Genomic DNA, 20,855 nt, shown 5'->3' with positions numbered 1-20,855 from the left:
TCTGCTGGTGGGCTACGCTCTGGCACTTTACAAGAAAACAGTGTCCTAGTCCCAGTGTGCTGTCAGGTGTGGGTGCATCACACTCGCTTGTAGTCCGTAGGCCTCCGCTGCCTCCAGCATTCATCCTCATGAGTTGCCGCACACAATTCAGGGGACACCAAGTTCATTGCAACAAGTAGACGTTTACTGATCAGTTCAAATTAATCAAGTTGTAACATGATGGATAGGGCACAACACTTTAGATTTGCTACTTCTGTAGTACAACGTATTTTCAGCACTACCATTCGTTCGTCTTAGACTATCTCTAGGCCCACTGACTCCGTCAGCCTCAGGGATTTCCTGTCCACTTCAGCAGTGTACCCGGAATCCACCACCTTCCATCTACACAGGTTCCTGTCCATCTTCCCCCGTACGCCAGAGGACATAATTTTCCCTTCAGCCACTATGCCAGACTTTGGACTCTGGACACGACAGGGGCATCCGCTGAGGATTCCAACAGGTCTTCCCGCTGCTTTGAATGACCAGTGGATGCTGTCCCTAGCAGCCCACCGTTCTTGAACTTGAAATTGTCATGGTACTTCCAGGAAGGTCCCAGGTCTTACTAACACTTGTTCCCACCCACTGGGCTAGTTCTATTATACATTATTTATGCATGACACTGTACACATAGAGCGATTGCCGTCTTCAGGGGCAGGAACAGGGCAATACAGTCCACACCCTTACAAAGCGACACAGAATTACAGTGGCCATCTATGATACTAATGTGTCCTTATAGGATCTGCTCTACACATTGGATAAAGACATGGTGTTTAACGACTCAGCCTTATTTACTTATTGCAATAGCAGAGCTTGTTGCATACTGGTGATACATTGAAGCGACTGATACAACAGTATGAAACAATTTTTCCCTATTTTTCCAGTACATTATATGATAAAATGAACATGTCATGCTTAAAAAATGCCCTCAAATGGTGATGTCGATGGAAATACTAAAGACTTATGGATCTGAAAGACAGGAAGGAAAGAAAACAAAGGAAAGAAAAAAAAATGGAAATCACACAGACATGAAGGGTTTAATGAAAAGTTTTGAGGAACACTAACTCAATATTATTTCATGCAATAAAATCCAAATTAATTATGTAAAAATCATACAATGTGATTTTCCGATTTTTGTTTCTAGATTCTGTCTCTCACAGGTGAAGTGTACCTACGATAAAAATTACAGACCTCTCCATTCTTTGCAGGGGGGAAAAGTTGCAAAATCGGCAGTGTATTAAATACTTATTTTCCTCACTGTATAAGTGTGAACACCCTCTTACATTTGGCAATGTGATTGTGTTCAGAATTAGCCAATCACATTTACATTTATGTCACATTGTAGTCAGTGCACAGCTGACGTCATTTACAGGGGTTTTGATTAACTTCCCATAAAGTTTAGCTTTTCTATCAGATTTTCCCTACATTTTCTTAGTTGGATTTTACACCAAAAGCCATCGTCCGTATACAGTTGACAACACAGCAAAGGGATCTCATGGTTGAACGTTATCAGTTAGGAGAGGGGAGCAAAAACATTCCAAGACATTAGAACACGACATTGGAACACTGTGAAGATGTCATCAAGAAATGGTTTAAATTTGTAACAACAGTGACATTGCATAGAAATGGATATCCTAATAGAAGTAAAGTCAAGAAGAACATTTGTCCTCGAGGCTTCCATGAGGCTGACAGCGTCATTAAAGGAGCTGCAGGAATTTCTGGCAAGTACTGTTTGTGTTGTGCATGTGACAAGAATATCCCATATTTTTCATGTCTGGCTTGTGGGGTAGGGTGACAAGATGGAAGCCTTTTCTTACAAGTTATATTTTGCCAAAACGTACATTACGTCCCCATAAAACATGGAAAATGTGCTATGTCTGATGAGATTAAGGCCATAATTCCAATAAGTATGTTTTGAGCAAAGCTAACAGCGAACATCACTAAAAGAACATCATCCCCACAGTAAAGCATGGTGGAGTCAGCATTATGCTTTGGGCTGTTTTTCAGCAGCTAGACATGTGGCTTTAGTCAAAGTAGAGGTCAATTATCAGCTAATTTTGCAACAAAACCTTCAGGCCTCTGCTAAAAAGCTGAAGATGAAGAGGAATTTATTTTTTTTAGCACAACAACAAATATAAGAGATCTCCAAATCTACAAAAGAATGGCTTCTTCAGAAGAGGATGAAAGTTTTGGAATGGCTAAGCCACAGCCCAGACTTGAATCTAATAGAAAATCTGTGGGAAACCTGAAGATGGCGCTGTACACAGGAGATGCCCCCACAATCTGACGGATCTGGAGCTAGTGCAAGTAAAACTGGACAAAGATTGTAATTCCTAAATGCCCTGCTGATAGACTCCTGCCCCAAAATACTGAATGCAGTCATAAATTCAAAGGGGACTTCACTAAAGTATTAGTTTAAGGGTATGTATATTTATGCAGCAACTTTAATTTTAGTTCTTTAGTTTTGTTTTCCCACCCAGAAATATTTCAGTCTTTTTTTTTTAATTGAATTATATAGATTAAGGGAGATATATATATATATACTAGATGGCAGCCCGATTCTAAAGAATCGGGAGTCTAGAATCCATATATACTTTATTTATTCAAATGTAAGAATAATTTGGTGGGCGGGGACCCTCGGCCTCCGATTTGGTTGGCGGGGCCCCACGGCCTCCGATTTGGTGGGCGGGGTCCCTCTGCCTCCGCTTTGGTGGGCGGGGCCGCTCGGCCTTCGATTTGGTGGGCGGGGCTCCTCGGCCTCCGATGTGGTGGGCGGGGCCCCTCAGCCTCCGATGTGGTGGGCGGGGCCGGGCCCCTCAGCCTCCGCTTTGGTGGGTGGGGCTGCTTGGCCTCCGCTTTTGTGGGTGGGGCCCCTCGGCCTCCGATTTGGTGGGCGGGGACCCTCGGCCTCCGATTTGGTGGGCGGGGCTCCTCGGCCTCCGATTTGGTGGGCGGGGCCCCTCGGCCTCCGATTTGGTGGGCGGGGACCCTCGGCCTCCGATTTGGTGGGCGGGGACCCTCGGCCTCTGACTTGGTGGGCGGGGACCCTCGGCCTCCGATTTGGTGGGCGGGGACCCTCGGCCTCCGATTTGGTGGGCGGGGACCCTCGGCCTCCGATTTGGTGGGCGGGGACCCTCGGCCTCCGATTTGGTGGGCGGGGACCCTCGGCCTCCGATTTGGTGGGCGGGGACCCTCGGCCTCCGCTTTGGTGGGCGGGGCCCCTCGGCCTCCGATGTGGTGGGCGGGGCCCCTCGGCCTCCGATGTGGTGGGCGGGGCCCCTCGGCCTCCGCTTTGGTGGGCGGGGCCAGGCCCCTCGGCCTCCGCTTTGGTGGGCGGGGCCGCTCGGCCTTCGATTTGGTGGACGGGGCTCCTCAGCCTCCGATTTGGTTGGCGAAGCCCCTCGGCCTCCGATTTGGTGGGCGGGGACCCTCGGCATCCGATTTGGTGGGCGAGGACCCTCGACCTCCAATTTGGTGGGCGGGGACCCTCGGCCTCCGCTTTGGTGGGCGGGGCCCCTCTGCCTGCGGGGTCCCTCTGCCTCCGATTTGGTGGGCGGGGACCCTCGGCCTCCGCTTTGGTTGGCGGGGCCCCACGGCCTCCGATTTGGTGGGCGGGGTCCCTCTGCCTCCGCTTTGGTGGGCGGGGCCGCTCGGCCTTCGATTTGGTGGGCGGGGCCGCTCGGCCTTCGATTTGGTGGGCGGGGCTCCTCGGCCTCCGATTTGGTGGGCGGGGCCCCTTATCCTCCGATTTGGTGGGCGGGGACCCTCGGCCTCCGATTTGGTGGGCGGGGCCCCTCTGCCTCCGATTTGGTGGGCGGGGCCCCTCGGCCTCCGATTTGGTGGGCGGGGCCCCTCGGCCTCCGATTTGGTGGGCGGGGCCCCTCGGCCTCCAATTTGGTTGGCGGGGCCCCTCGGCCTCCGATTTGGTGGGCGGGGACCCTCGGCCTCCGATTTGGTGGGCGGGGCCCCTCGGCCTCCGATGTGGTGGGTGGGGCCCCTCGGCCTCTGATGTGGTGGGCGGGGCCCCTCGGCCTCCGATGTGGTGGGCGGGGCCCCTCGGCCTCCGCTGTGGTGGGCGGGGCCGCTCGGCCTTCGATTTGGTGGGCGGGGCTCCTCGGCCTCCGATTTGGTTGGCGGCGCCCCTCGGCCTCCGATTTGGTGTGTGCTCTGCCTGGGGCCACTGTGCTCTGCCTGGGGCCCCATATGCTGCCTGGGGCCCCTGTGCTCTGCCTGGGGCCCCATATGCTGCCTGGGGCCCCTGTGCTCTGCCTGGGGCCCCATATGCTGCCTGGGGCCCCTGTGCTCTGCCTGGGGCCCCTGTGCTCTGCCTGGGGCCCCATGTTCTGCCTGGGGCCCCTGTGCTCTGCCTGGGGCCACTGTGCTCTGCCTGGGGCCCCATGTTCTGCCTGGGGCCACTGTGCTCTGCCTGGGGCCCCATAAGCTGCCTGGGGCCCCTGTGCTCTGCCTGGGACCACTGTGCTCTGCCTGGGGCCCCATATGCTGCCTGGGGCCCCTGTGCTCTGCCTGGGGCCACTGTGCTCTGCCTGGGGCCCCATATGCTGCCTTGGGCCACTGTGCTCTGCCTAAGGCCCCATATGCTGCCTGGGGCCCCTGTGCTCTGCCTGGGGCCCCATATGCTGCCTGGGGCCCCTGTGCTCTGCCTGGGGCCCCTGTGCTCTGCCTGGGGCCCCATGTTCTGCCTGGGGCCCCTGTGCTCTGCCTGGGGCCACTGTGCTCTGCCTGGGGCCCCATATGCTGCCTGGGGCCCCTGTGCTCTGCCTGGGGCCCCATATGCTGCCTGGGGCCCCTGTGCTCTGCCTGGGGCCCCATATGCTGCCTGGGGCCCCTGTGCTCTGCCTGGGGCCCCTGTGCTCTGCCTGGGGCCCCATATGCTGCCTGGGGCCCCTGTGCTCTGCCTGGGGCCACTGTGCTCTGCCTGGGGCCCAATAGGCTGCCTGGGGCCCCTGTGCTCTGCCTGGGACCACTGTGCTCTGCCTGGGGCCCCATATGCTGCCTGGGGCCCCTGTGCTCTGCCTGGGGCCACTGTGCTCTGCCTGGGGCCCCATATGCTGCCTGGGTGTAGGACACTGGTGACATCACTTATCTCCGGACATTAGCTCCGGACATTAGCTCCGGACATTAGCTCCGGACATTAGCTCTGGACAAAGCCACGGAAGTTGGCACAAATACAAATTGCAGGAAGTAGTATTCTAGGCAATTATATATTATATATATATATATATATATATATATATATATATATATATATGTAAAAAAATCTTTTTGGTAGGATTCTTTTTATATTACAAAAATCTGGCATTTTAACAGGAGTGTGTAGACTTTGCATCAACTTTGCATGTCCATAACTGGTCATTTATAGCTATATAGATAGCAAAGATATACATTTTTTTTAGTTTTTTGTGTCTATACTTCCAGTAATTGCATTTTTTGGGTTCATTAAATAGGCATCTTTTCTTCTGCACCCTTGGGGGTGTCGCAGATAACTATGACTTATATGGAGTCAACTGTAACTAAAAGTAGTTTATTCCAACAGATCAAAAAACAAGCAAAATATAGAGATGAAATACTCTATACTTATTTCTTTAATCCTGGATTAGTCTATATCTATCTATTTTGCAGCATTTATAACATACGTAATTGCACAGTACTGAATAAACCAGGTTAATACGAGTTTACTTTAGGACAAGGTTTAATAGATGATGGAAATAAAAAAAAAAAAATAAAATAATGAAAGCAAAGTGTTTCAGTGGTGAGTACAGTACTAGTACTTTGTGATACTGGGGTCCGAATAAGATCAATCCAACATATGAATGAAGCATCTACCTAGTGGCCAGTTTATAACTCATTCACCCATCTTTTTCTTATCTTTTGTCAGCTGATTTATGACCTCAAAGTTCAGCTCAACTTTCACGTGGCGAGAAATCAGCTGAGAGAAGCTCCAACAATGATGGATAAAAAAAAATTCAAATTCTCTGTACGAAGAGCTCACTGATAGATTCTCAGTTAACACATTCTGCAGACGGCAAAAGAAAATGCAACACAGAGGCTACAGAAGAAAAATGGTGCAAAATATTTAATGAAGCCCAAATGTATTTTGTCCTAAAAAAAATGTTGGATCTATGTAAAACAAAATGTCCCTAAAAGTATCTTATTATGTAAAGAGAGCTGCTATTTTTCTAGTCTGGGAAAGGGACAATACCCATGGTCCCTTCCTAGGTTATTAATATTAGCCCACAGCTGCCTGCCTAGCCTTTGCTGGTTATTAATTATAGGGGATTAGGGGAACCCTGCCTAATTTATTGGGGGTCCTCCATTATTATAACTAGGAAAGGCTAGGTATACGGCTGTGAGCTGATATTAATACCTGGTAACCTTTATAAATATTGTCTCTTTCCCAGAATATTAACATCAGCCCCCATCCACTGGCTTTCCCTTTGCTGGTTATTAATTACAGGGGACCCCATGAGTTTTTTATTCAATTGTTACATTGTTAGCTGAAGTGCAGTGCAGACACCGCTGGAAGAGCACTGGAGGTAGGTATAGGTGTTATTATTGTATTGGGTGGAAACATAGAGATTCAGATAGGGTTGGAGGAGTAGTGGAGAACCCCTCTGGCATATATGGGAGTGGGAAAAAATATTTAGAGTCAGATTCTCTGTTTTGTGACTTTTTCTCACCTGCACACATCTTGCCATTCTTAAAATTAACCCTTAATAGTGTCATGTGTCCGGGTTCGACCCCTTGAGCCTGTACTTTGTGGTCAGCTTCTCTGTCAACCGAGCCACGTCAGATACACCTTTTCATCAGGTGTTTAGTTTCTGTCATCCTTGTTCTGTCTTCAAGGGTAACAGGTGTTTAATTTACTCATTTGCCTGCCTTATTATCTTTAGGGTTCACTTTTATATATTTTTCCCCTGCTGGTATTTCCTGCTGGTGATATTCTCACGTGGATGTCCAGCCATACTGCTGTAGTTTAAGCCAGTCAGTGAAAGACCAGCTAGGGTTTATCTCTCTGCTGTTTATGTCATTTACCCTGCACCTATCTTCTGTTTCTTTTTAGGAAGTACTTCAGTACTTCCTATTAATACCAACTCTGCACAATGTACTAGCAATTTACCCCTGAGGAAGCCACACTGCCACGCTGTCTTGGCGGAAAGTGTGGGGTTTGCAACTCTCTTCCTTCTTCAGTTCTGCATTGCTTATTGCCTATCTGGTGGTCGGTATGGATTTTTTAACAAAGTTAATTATGTTATAATTTGTTTTCCAACATTCTGCTTTTGTATATATCATATTAACATAGGCACTTTGAGTTAAATTGCCTGTGCTATGTCACTATGGGTGTTGTGGCACAGTTCATATCGGATTCTTATTACAAGAACTAGTTAATAGTTCCGTAGGCAACCCTTATGTAACATCATCAAAATTCTATATGCATCTATTGTTATTCTGGGAGTCCGTCTTCTGTTTCTAGCCTTGTTTATTATGACTTGGTAAATGTATTTTGCTGCAAAAATAATATGCTCGAGTCCCCACGGCAGCAAGTGTCGCGGCTGCTTGACAACCACAACACATGCACGGATTGCCTAAGAAACAAGCAATCCCAGCATGTGTTGCAGCTGTCCATAATATTCGAGCACGCCGAAGACACTCAGTTAGAATCCGAGCATGCTTGGATAACACCTCTCTTCTTTTCACATAGTACACCTTTTTAGGAAGTAGGCGGCATATTTTCTAACAGAATGTGCTTAATCCTTTTTTTTGTATTTCATGGTTTTGTTTTACTCACTCTGGGATCTTTCTTTTAGGTAATTCATATTCTTCCCTCTGTTTTTTTAGAAGGAATGTGAAGTGCTCGACGGCCTTTCTGGCAGCCTAGGTTCAAGTTGTCATTGTCTAATCTGTGGTTAGGGCTATCTCTGCTCATGCAGGATCCAGTAGGGACTGCGGGGTCAGAATCTCTAGTCTGTACACTAACTAGCAGGGTCAGTTGCAGTTTTTTAGTGTGTTACCTATTTTTACCGATTAATTAGCTACACAGTCGTAACACAAAGTTATTATAACAGTATATGTATTGCGTTCAGTCCCATTTTAATGTCTGTGTTCCACCCTGCGAAAACTTTCACAACTTTTAGGCAATTCACTAATGCATTTTTGCTTCCACTCACACCAGAATTTAACACATGGATGTCTATGGATCATGGCTTGTGAGATCATTTTCATCATAGCTTACATAAAGCATTCTGGTGGCTTCTGAACTATTTCCAACACTTTGATGTAGAAACATGGCACATTTTGGCACACTTCACAGTTACAGAAAATAGTTGCAATGTTTCTCAGCTCTCACCATTTTTCAACAATGGTGCCGTATATCGTAGGTAGAGTCAATTGGAGATGTAAGGGGCAGAGCACGTCAATATGGACCATTTACATTTAGTCCTTGTATATTATAAAACAATAAGAACATTTTCATTACCAGCGTGAAGTTTGACGTAATATCCTCCACAGCAGTGATGGTCGGGCTTCAGCATGTGCACGTGTCCCGCACAACAAATCCGTGACGCATTGTGAATGGATGCCATATAGTTCCGTTCACAGCATTCATATCCGTCCTTTCTGTTATGCAAAACGTGATGGCAGCACACCTGGTACGGGAAAGATAAGAAAGTCTAATGAAGTCATCTCTTCAATGCATCGAAGGATCGCATTAATTTCTATGGCACTTTAATTACCGTAGATTACCGCAGTTTGCATTAATTAAAGTGGGGTCCGAATGCCACACAGAACTAACGGTAAGAGCAGCAATAAAACTTTAAGAGTTGTTCCCAGATAAACCAGTTATCCCTATTGGAAAGTTATCCATTGGATTGAGGACAACTTGCTGATCACTTAGGCTCCAACTGCTAGGACCCCCAGCAGTCCTGAGATCAAGATCTTGAACCCCAAGTAGAGGACTCTGCTACCCCGTTCTGAAGGGAGCAGAGGTGCACATGCTCGCCCTCCACTCCATTCACTGACTAACGGAAATAGCCTTAAATGGCCAAGGGTTTCTTTACTCCTGGACATTACAATGAAAATAACATGGCCACCTATCCATCTCATCCTTTCCTTATTAGAGAGCCAAACGAGCCAGGAGACCGCTACTCTGACGATATGTGGGGATCCTAGAGATGTCCACACAGTGCACCATTAATACTTTCCTGTTCCTGCTCCATTATACGTGCCAGTTCACATCTCTCTAGAATTACATGTGAGTAGTCCATAGACAAAGGTGAGTATGTCTATAACCAGATGGTTGGGGCCACAGAGAGTGGCATCAATAGACGTAACGCCTGGTCCAAACGTTGTGCTACCTTGCTACCTTGGCTTTAAAAAGCACAACCAAAAATCCTCCATGACATCTCCTAAGGTCTCGTACAACGATGATCAAGAATAGGTCGCAGTACTATTACAGCTACTATATTATAAGACCAATGCCAGTGAGAGCGGCTTTGTTGGTGTTCTGTATCTGACTTGATGGTGGATATTGTGATGCTTTGAGCAGCAGTGTCTCTAGGTCAAAGAGAGTTGCGACCATATCAGCTCGAATGTTGGCGCTTTTGATGAGCATGTAAAGCAAGTGCATGAGAAAGAACTCAATCAGAAATCAGTATTGTCTATGTATACGAAAAACTGAGCGAAAATTCTGATCAGACCTTGATCACAATGTCGTCCGAGTGTCATCAGTTTTTCTCATATGTGGACAGAAAAAAAATAAAAGTTTCTCCACCTTCTCCTTTTTGACAAGCCATGAAAATCAGGCCGCTCTTGGATGACTTGCATTCACGATTTTGATCTGACCTTTGGATCAAAATTGGACATGTTACCAACATTTTCCGTGGACAGCTTGGTCTGAGAGAAAAAAATCTAACGTGTACAGCCCCACGGAATATCACAGGTATGGTTGCTATTCATGAAAAACAGAGGTAGCGCTCGTATGAGAAAATAGGACCTGTGATAGAGCCCAAACAGTAAGACTGAGTAGAGGTTTATGCCTAGTTAGCCATAACGGAAAGCTCTGGTCAACTTTGTATAAGAATCCTAAGAACTAGTGGAGTCCATCTTTCTGCTTATTGAGACATCAAGAGCTAGAGAGATGATCTGAATCTGTTGCAAAAGGTGGTTTCACACTTCCATTCATGATCTGAGCATGGTCCACCATGTCCGGATCGGTCACGAGTGTCCTGACCAGAACTCAGCTGCCGCAGGTATATATAAAGCTGTTGAGTTTTGTTCAAAAGACTGATGGTCGTTCTGGAGATTGTGTTTGTCACTCGGAGCTAAATGGCGGAAGTGTGAAACTGGCCATACAAACAGGATTACCAACAGGACTGGTTACCTACAGCATGTTCAAAGGCAATTCGGAGACTGCGACCGTGACAGAATGGTGAGATTAGAGACAAACGGGATCAAGTCAACAGTTAAACGCTTGTATGAGATCACTGTGTACAGAGTGTGATTTGAAGAGACTGGCTCTTAGACGGTTAGCGTCTCTCCCCTATCCAGAAGACGTATTTGTAAGGTGTGGCCAGGGAAGGGAAACCCATACTGGGTATTATTTGATATGCTTGGTTTCATGTTCTCTTAAAATGCAGAAAAGTAATGCAGGTACTGGTCCTTTAAGAAACACTTAACTATGGCCCTTCTGAATTAGTCATGCAACCCATCATATGTGTTCCACGTAAGCCCCTTATTACACTGTGCACTATTGCACAGTGCTTTTAATCGGTATTTTAAGCAGTGGGTATTGTAGGGGTATGCACACATTGAGTTAAATTTCTGTATCATTTCTACACCATTTCTGCATATCTTTTGGAAAGGCAGCTGCAAAAACGCACATTTTTGGGGTGTCTTTGCCGTGTTTTAGTGCATTTTTGACTGCGCTTTTTGATTGATTTAAGTTAAGTCAAAAGTGAAAAATGCAGGGCCAAGACGCACAGAGAACCGACATGCTGCAGATTATTTTTGCTCCAAATCTGCAAGTCAAAAATATTTAACGTGTGCATGACACTTCAGGTTTCTCATTTACTTTGCTGGCAACAGGTTTTGCTTCAGGATTTGTCACAAATCCGCGCTGAAAAACGCAATAAAAATGCACCAAATCAGCAACTTGTGCACACAGCCTAAGAGGGTCAATGGTAATGTGCTGGAGTGGAGATGTGTTTCACTGCGCTTATGAGCTTCAGTGATATAAACCTGAAAGTTTTGCTCCAGCATGTTATGTGCTGAGAGGGACTATTGAGCCATGACAGGCCAAGGTCTATTATGGACAGCTGAAGAGGTGGGTGGGACAGCTGTGCACCATATCTCCACCGTAAGTATTCAGACCCTTTGCTCAGACACTCATAGTTAAGTCACATGCTGTCCATTCCCTTGTGATCCTCCTGGAGATGGTTCTACTCCTTCATTGGAGTCCAGCTGTGTTTAATTAAACTGATAAACTTGATTTGGAAAGGCGCACACATGTCTACACTCACTGGCCACTTTATTAGGTACACCTGTCCAACTTCTTGTTAACACTTAATTTCTAATCAGCCAATCACATGGCGGCAACTCAGTGCATTTAGGCATGTAGACATGGTCAAGACAATCTCCTGCAGTTCAAACCAAGCATCAGTATGGGGAAGAAAGGTGATTTGAGTGCCTTTGAACGTGGCATGGTTGTTGGTGCCAGAAGGGCTGGTCTGAGTATTTCAGAAACTGCTGATCTACTGGGATTTTCACGCACAACCATCTCTAGGGTTTACAGAGAATGGTCCGAAAAAGAAAAAAAATCCAGTGAGCGGCAGTTCTGTGGGCGGAAATGCCTTGTTGATGCCAGAGGTCAGAGGAGAATGGGCAGACTGGTTCGAGCTGATAGAAAGGCAACAGTGACTCAAATCGCCACCCGTTACAACCAAGGTAGGCCTAAGAGCATCTCTGAACGCACAGTGCGTCGAACTTTGAGGCAGATGGGCTACAGCAGCAGAAGACCACACCGGGTACCACTCCTTTCAGCTAAGAACAGGAAACTGAGGCTACAATTTGTACAAGCTCATCGAAATTGGACAGTAGAAGATTGGAAAAACGTTGCTTGGTCTGATGAGTCTCGATTTCTGCTGCGACATTCGGATGGTAGGGTCAGAATTTGGCGTAAACAACATGAAAGCATGGATCCATCCTGCCTTGTATGGAGCATCTTTGGGATGTGCAGCCGACAAATCTGCGGCAACTGTGTGATGCCATCATGTCAATATGGACCAAAATCTCTGAGGAATGCTTCCAGCACCTTGTTGAATCTATGCCACGAAGAATTGAGGCAGTTCTGAAGGCAAAAGGGGGTCCAACCCGTTACTAGCATGGTGTACCTAATAAAGTGGCCGGTGAGTGTATATAAGACCTCACAGCTCACAGTGCATGTCAGACCAAATGAGAATCATGAGGTCAAAGGAACTAGCCAGGGAGCTCAGAGACAGAATTGTTGCAAGGCACAGATCTGGCCAAGCTTACAACAGAATTTCTGCAATACTCAAGGTTCCTATGAGCACAGTGGCCTCATAATCCTTAAATGGAAGAAGTCTGGGACCACCAGAAGTCTTCCTAGACTTAGCCGTCCAGCCAAACTGAACAATCGTGGGAGAAGAGCCTTGGTGAGAGAGGTAAAAAAGAACCCCAAGATCACTGTGGCTGAGCTCCAGAGATGCAGCAGGGAGATGGGAGAAAGTTCCACAAAGTCAACTATTACTGCAGCCCTCCACCAGTCGGGCCTTTATGGCAGAGTGGCCCGATTGAAGCCTCTCCTCAGTGCAAGACATATGAAAGCCTACGTAGAGTTTGCTAAAAAATACATGAAGGACTCCCAGACTATGAGAAATAAGATTCTCTGGTCTGATGAGATGAAGATAGACCTTTTTGGTGATAATTCTAGGCGGTATGTGTGGAGAAAACCAGGCAATGCTCATCACCTGCCCAATACAATCCCAACAGTGAAACATGGTGGTGGTTGCATCATGCTATGGGTGTGTTTTTCAGCTGCAGGGTCAGGACGACTGGTTGTCATTGAAGGAAACATGAATGTGGCCAAGTATAGAGATATCCTGGATGAAAACCTCTTGCAGAGTGGTCTGGACCTCAGACTTGGCCAAAGGTTCACCTTTCAACAAGACAATGACCCTAAGCACAAAGCTAAAATAACAAAGGAGTGGCTTCAGCACAACTCTGTGACCATTGTTGACCGGCCCAGCCAGAGCCCTGACCTAAACCCAATTGAGCATCTCTGGAGACACCTGAAAATGGCGTCCACCAACGTTCACCATCCAACCTGACGGAACTGGAGAGGATCTGCAAGGAGGAATGGCAGAGGATCCCAAATCCAGGGGTGAAAAACTTGTTGCTTCATTCCCAAGAAGACTCATGGCTGTACTAGCTCAAAAGGTGCTTCTACTCAATACTGAGCAAAGGGTCTGAATACTTATGACCATGTGATATTTCAGTTTTTCTTTTTTAATAAATTTGCAAAAATTACTACATTACTGTTTTTTTTTCAGTCAAGATGGGGTGCAGAGTGTACATTAAAGGGAACCTGTCACCCCGTTTTTTCGGTATGAGATAAAAATACTGTTAAATAGGGCCTGAGCTGTGCATTGCAATAGTGTATTTTGTGGACCCCGATTCCCCACCTATGCTGCCGAAATACGTTACCAAAGTAGTTGTTTTCGCCTGTCAATCAGGCTGGTCTGGTCAAAAGGGCGTGGTGTCTTCCCCCAGATTTTGCTTAGTTTTCCGTTGGTGGCGTAGTGGTGTGCGCATGCCCAAGGTCCCGAATCCTCTGCCAGGGGAGTGAAAAGAGCGCGATGTTCGGTATTTCATTGGTGATCGGTGGGCGCGGCCATCTTCCTTTGGCCGCGCGTGCGCAGAAGCGGCGCTCTGCTGGCCGCGGCTTCAGGAAAATGGCCGCGGGATGCCGCGCGTGCGCAGATGGATATCGTGGCGGCCATTTTCCTGAAGCAGAGTTCGCATCTCGGCTTTAGGAAAATGGCCGCCACGATCTCCGTCTGCGCACGCGCGGCATCCCGCGGCCATTTTCCTGAAGCCGCGGCCAGCAGAGCGCCGCTTCTGCGCACGCGCGGCCAAAGGAAGATTGCCGCGCCCACCGATCACCAATGAAATACCGAACATCGCGCTCTTTTCACTCCCCTGGCAGAGGATTCGGGACCTTGGGCATGCGCACACCACTACGCCACCAACGGAACCACTACGCCACCAACGGAAAACTAAGCAAAATCTGGGGGAAGACACCACGCCCTTTTGACCAGACCAGCCTGATTGACAGGCGAAAACAACTACTTTGGTAACGTATTTCGGCAGCATAGGTGGGGAATTGGGGTCCACAAACTACACTATTGCAATGCACAGCTCAGGCCCTATTTAACAGTATTTTTATCTCATACCGAAAAACCGGGGTGACAGGTTCCCTTTAAGGAGAAAAACTTAACTTTTTTGAATTTACCAAATGGCTGCAATGAAACAAAGAGTGAACCATTTAAAGGGGTCTGAATACTTTCCGTACCCATTGTATATTGGTAGTAGACAAGTGATCAGTTGTGGAAGCAAATAATGTAACATTTAATATGGCATTTTTCCGAGTTCTTTTGTTATGCACTATACATGTTACAGATAGTATTAGTAATATAGGGAGTAATTACCCATTTCAGTAGTCCTTCCTGCCCTATAAAATTAAAGGGGCTGTCCTGTAAAAACAAGGGGATAAGTGGAAACTGGCTGATGGGTGGGTGTTCAACTTCAGGGACTTCCATCGAGCGTTAGAATGTGGAATTGTTATCACTGTTACAAAATTGAGCGGCAATTCGGGCGGCCGATCGCCACTCCAGTTAATTCTCTATGGGCTGCCGGTATATAACTTTTTTCCACCGGAGAACCGTATTAAATATAGTTCATCCAAAGAAAAGAGGAAACTGGAGAAGAAATCTCCTGAAGATAAGAGAAAAGGAAGGCGCTAACTGTAGGTGAGGATGAATCGGAGAATGGATCGTTCATCCTGATCAGGTTGTGCGCGGCACAACTCCAAGTAAGAGTGATATGATAACAATATGGCTGCTGATGCGCTCACAGCAGATGGAGGATATGACGGGTGAAGGAAAGAAAGATGCGGTGGATATCGGGTATTGCCACTGATTCCAGGTGTTGAGTATAAAATATTCACAATTTATTCATGTGACGCGTTTCGGAGTGGCTAATGCTCCTTCCTCAGACGTCACATAAGGCCTTAAGAAGAAGGAAGGTCATAGTGAAGCGATGTCCCATTTTACTATAACTTATTACAGTGAATATAATTTATTATTATGTTATTATTTTAAAGAATTTTTGTCTCCGACTGCCAGGATGAGAATGACTATTCCCGGTAAACCTGGAATCTGTTTTGACGCCTTCCCACCAGCAGGCTCCGTTCTCTGCAGGCAGGATGATGCCCGCTCGTCCGATACTTACCTGTCATTTGCTGTCAGCTATCGGAAAGGAGTTTTATAAATAAATAAAATCCAACCCTAATAAAACAGCAGACATTGCACTCCAGACATCTCCCCTCTCCTCCGCAGAATCCTCGCATCATCCATTTTCAATGTGAAAGGTACAGAAACCGAGAAAGCCAAGAAAAAAAAAAAGCAAAAAAATAAATAAAAACCTCCGCAGCTGATGTATCCAAATTGAATTATAGGGGTTGACGCTGACTTGAGAAATTCAGTTTTATTAAATTAGTTATTCAGAGCAAACAGCTATATTGGTAGAGACGAGGCGGCTCTACTGGCAGCCGGGCTGCGCTAATGTTATATGCTCTTCATCCCGTCATTATGTCTTTGTATTCTGTCCATCTGGCACTAAATTATACGATACGACTACACTGGCTGCTTTGTAAGTGTTGCCTCCCAATGTAAACGCTTTGTGATTAGACCCAAACGTGTCCGGTTCATCATCATATAGACATAATAAACCCATCGAAATCTTGTTGACTAGCGGCGACGTCCGGCCATCAAAGAAAGCACAACGATTGCCGTAATGGAGTATAAAGAGCCAGGATTTGGGATATTTTTTTTTCCAAGCTAAAAAAAAAAGGTTAATTTTACCCCCATTTGTCACATCATAATGTCATCAAGAACCGCGACGGAACAACAAAATGCCAAAATCATAGAAGCGATGACATCTAAAGGCGAAACTTAGACACTTCGGAATAATTCACTATTCTCTTCTCAATCAGATTTTAATTACCGCCTCCTATACGGGGGGCGTATTTGGTGAATTTACTAATAGTCGGGTCGTTGGAGAAACACTGTGTTTTCCAATGACAAATTGCTACATTATTTCATTACGGCTCGTCATCTCCAAAGATTCCGGCACAGATCGTCAATAAAAGCCATTTGGAATCTCCCGCCGCGCGAATTTCACGTATTGATCCGGACTCTAAACTGCGGTTTAATAGGAGAATTAATCTGAAAAATACAATAATTAAGAAAAAAATAAAAAAAAATTCCTCCTACCTCCTAACAGATTATAGGTGCTTGTCGGGCAAATGAATGCTCACACTTCTGACGGAAATTAAATTGATTTTCAATAAAGGAGAAGTGGGCGAATTTAGAGGGAGGTTTAATAAATTTGACAATGGGCTTTGCTGCTAAAGGAGTTTCTTTCAGAAACAGCGCCCCTCTTATCCATAGGCTGTTATTGGTATTGAAAGTGAATAAGATTGAACTGCAATTCCAGGTGCTACCCATAAACAAAAGGGGCGCTGTTTTTAAGAGAAAGCAGCCATCTTTATTATCATCTCATACACTCTCCTCAAAAACGTGATGCCCAACTGGCGGTATGATACAAGTATGTGCGCCCCTTGACTCATCCCTTACTTAAAAAGTATCAATTATTTTACACTCCCAAATAAATATTTAGGGAGCATTGTTCCTCTGTTATTCCTCCTGGAAATGAATAACTAAATTGATCGTTGCTCATTACCATATCCCTCCGCTGACACGGTCCTATCGGTGCTGATCAGAAAGTCGCCCTACCGACCAAAGGAACAGTAACCACTAACAGTTATAATGTTATACAGTACATCTATTTCCAGGAGGAAGAACAGAGGAATTCGAGAAAATAAGGCTCCAAAATTGGTATTGAGCGTTAGTTGCCATTGTTAAGTTTTCCAAACATAGGTTTGAAATCAGATAATAGTTGGCCCTACATCTTCCGAAAAACAATTGCGCAGTGGGATTTACGTGAAATTGCAATTCAGCTCCATTCACATAAATAGGGAAGAGATGCCATGATGGGCATCACCTATGAAACGATGTGGCACCGATTCCTGGAATTCTGCACACACTGTTTTTTTAACTTTTTATTATTATTATTATTATTATTATTATTATTATTTATTTATATATTTTTTAATTATCATTATTATTTAGTTGCACAGGTGTCGTTGGAGAAACAGTGATAACTTTATATATATTTTTTTGCTTCTCAAAAAGACTCAAAAGGGTCCGTAATATACTAAATCCCAGGAACACTATAGTAGATTAACCCTTAAGATAAATGCATCAATTAATTTGAAAATTTTCATCTTTGCATTTCTTTTTTTTTTTTTTTACCTCCTCTTCTATAGTTGACATGCTTATAGTGGAGCTTCTTTTTTTGCTAAGAGATGAGAAGGAGTGTAACGCGGTTGCAGAGTGTTCGACCATGGCCAGGTCCACGGAGGAGGGGCAACTGCTGACACCATTGCCTAATTTAGCTGGATGTGCGTCCGTGGACGGACATTCAGCTGAAGTGTACTGCGGCACAGGACCCGCCGACTCCCCGAACTACAATAAACGCTGCCAGCCAATCAGAGGCTGGAAGCCGACGTTGTTGTGCTCGTCACACTTGGCGCCTGGCAGTGACATCATGCGCCATGCCAGGCAAACCAAAGTCAACTGTCGGCTATTGAAGAGGATGCCACGTTTTGTGGGAGTGTAGGAATTGATTATTACTATTATTTTATTATTATTCAGGACATTATTACTGAAAAGGGCTCGGAATGGAGGACATTATACCAGTCAGGGGCCCAGAATGGGGGGTATTATAACAGGAAGGGGCCCAGGATGGCACCCAGGAAGGTGCCGAGGACATTATTACTGAAAATGGTTTGGAACGAACTGGAGGACATTATACCAGGAAGTGGAAATTATTACTGGACAAGACCGAGAATGGGGATAATTATGATAGGAAGGGGCCAGAATGAGGGACATTATACCAAGAAGGGGCCCAGGATGGAGCCTAGGAAGAGGCTGAGGACATTGTTACTGAAAAGGGCTTGGAATGGAGGACATTGTATAAGGAAGGGTACATTATTACTGGACGAGACCAAGAATGGGGGTCATTATAATAGGAAGGGGCCAGAATGAGGGACATTTTACCAAGAAGGGGCCCAGTATGGCGCACAGGAAGGGCCCGAGAATATTATTACTGAAAAGGGCTTGGAATGGAGGACATTATAACAGGAAGGGAACTAGGATGGGGGACATTATTACTGGACGAGACCCAGAATGGTGGACATTATGATAAGAAGGGGCCACAATGAGAGACATTATACCAGGAAGGGGCCCAGGATGGGGAGCAATATTAATGGAAAGGGCTCAGGATAAGAGCCATTATTCCAGGAATGGGCTTGGGATGGGGAAAATTATCTTGAGAAGAGGCCCAGGATGAGGGACATAATTACAGGAATGAGCCAGTATTGTGGAGATTATTGCAGAATTGGGCCAGAATGGGGGACATCATTATATGGGTGGCGATCTGGGACATTAGAAGGTCCACACATCTGACTAACATTCATGTATAGACCCAGGTCCATCGGACTCTAATGTAGTTACGTCACTAGGAATGAACTGTAGTTTTGATTGACACAATATAATGTCCTGCAAAATGGAAAAAGGAGTGAAATGGTAAAAAAAGGCAATTCCGACATTGTTTTTTAGTTTTGTTTTCATGGTGTTCATCATGTAATAAAAATGACCTGGTAACACGGTTCTTCAGGTCAGTGCGATTAAGGTGATACCAAACAGTTGTTTTTAAATATTTTAATGATTAAAGAAATGTAGAAGTTTGTTAGAGAAAAAAACTGCATATGGACAGGGTCAGCCATGAATCTCCCACCACTGGGACCTCAAGAATGGAGAGATGGCCACACATGGGACAACCCCTTAATGTCAACTAGAAACTGGAAGTAATGACGTATCCGTAGTGTTACCTGCCGGCGAGGGTCGTAGCACATCCCCCCACAAATGTCTTCACCTTTCTTGCATTTGATAAAAATGCAGAAACTTCCGTGTTCATCCACTGATAAGATCTTTGTAGACTCACAAGGATGTGAGTGTCGTCTCCTGAGCTCGTAGCCAAGAATGACTCCATTGGGTTCTTGTGGTGGAGACCAACAAATCTCCAATGACCTGTGAGATTACAGAGGGAGGACGCTGTCAGTGAATGGAACTGTATGCTGTAAGAAACCTACAGCCTGCGTAGTAGCTGCAGAACCTCATAATACACACCTCAGCTGCAGAACCTCACAATAGGCACCTGAGCTGCTGCAGGACATCGTGAAACACCTCTTTGATGCTGGAGAACCTCATAATCGGTACCTCAATTACTGCAGAGCATCATACTACTCACCTTGATTGTGGTAGGACCTCAGCATACTCCTCAGCTTCTGCAGAACCTCATAATACACACCTCAGCTGCTGCAAAATCTCATAGTACATCAGCTGGTGCAGAACCTCATAATGCATGTCAACTGTTGCAGAACCTCATAATACACACCTCAGCTGCTGCAGAACCTCATAATACACCTCAGCTGCTGCAAAATCTCATAGTACATCAGCTGGTGCAGGACCTCATAATGCATGTCAACTGTTGCAGAACCTCATAATACACACCTCAGCTGCTGCAGAACTTCACAATACACATCAACTGTTGCAGAATCTCATAATGCACATCAGCTGCTGCAGAACCTCATAATACACTTCAGCTGCTGTAGAACCTCATAATACCCACCTCAGCTGCTGAAGAACCTCATAATACACACTTCGGCTGCTGCAGAACCTCAAAATACACACCTAAGCTGCTGCAGAACCTCATAATACACAACTCAGCTGCTGCAGAACCTCATAATACACATCAACTGTTGCAGAATCTCATAATGCACATCAGCTGCTGCAGAACCTCATAATACACTTCAGCTGCTGTAGAACCTCATAATACACCTCAGCTGCTGCAGAATCTCATAATACCAACCTCAGCTACTGCAGAACCTCATAACGCACCTCAGCTGCTCCAGAACCTCAGAATACCCACCTCAGCTACTGCAGAACCTCATAATGCACCTCAGCTGCTCCAGAATCTCAGAATACCCACCTCACCTGCTGCAGAACCTCATAATACACACCTCGGCTGCTGCAGAACATCATAATGCACCTCAGCTGCTCCGGAACCTCAGAATACCCACCTCAGCTGCTGCAGAGCAGCATAATTGACACATGGGCCATTTATACTACTGGTATCAGCCATGCACTATGTTCTGCTGTATTATGTATAATTATGTTGGATTATTTCTGATGTGTATCCTCTGTTCTGTGAGATGACAAGCACAGCACAGAGTAACGATAAGGGAGGGAAATCCACTCACTACAAACACCGATCAGTCGCCAATAATCATCGACTCCAGGAACAATGGGACTAATTCTGTA

General features: G+C 45.9%; 1 protein-coding gene across 1 annotated transcript in view; it reads right to left on the bottom strand.

Annotated features, from left to right (window-relative positions):
* Nucleotides 1-20,855, bottom strand: part of USH2A (usherin) — a 930,843-nt gene that overhangs the window by 256,924 nt on the left and 653,064 nt on the right. Inside the window, exons 47-48 of the mRNA XM_077281431.1 lie at nt 19,364-19,562; nt 8,531-8,699 (exon numbers count right to left, since the gene is read on the bottom strand). Of these exons, the coding sequence (XP_077137546.1) occupies nt 8,531-8,699; nt 19,364-19,562 (368 nt within the window). The remainder of the gene's footprint in view (nt 1-8,530; nt 8,700-19,363; nt 19,563-20,855) is intronic.

This window comes from Ranitomeya variabilis, chromosome 2, assembly GCF_051348905.1.
Source record: "Ranitomeya variabilis isolate aRanVar5 chromosome 2, aRanVar5.hap1, whole genome shotgun sequence".
NCBI lineage: Eukaryota > Metazoa > Chordata > Amphibia > Anura > Dendrobatidae > Ranitomeya > Ranitomeya variabilis.
Note: the sequence above shows the minus strand (reverse complement) of the source record. Positions and strands in the feature narration are given on the sequence as shown.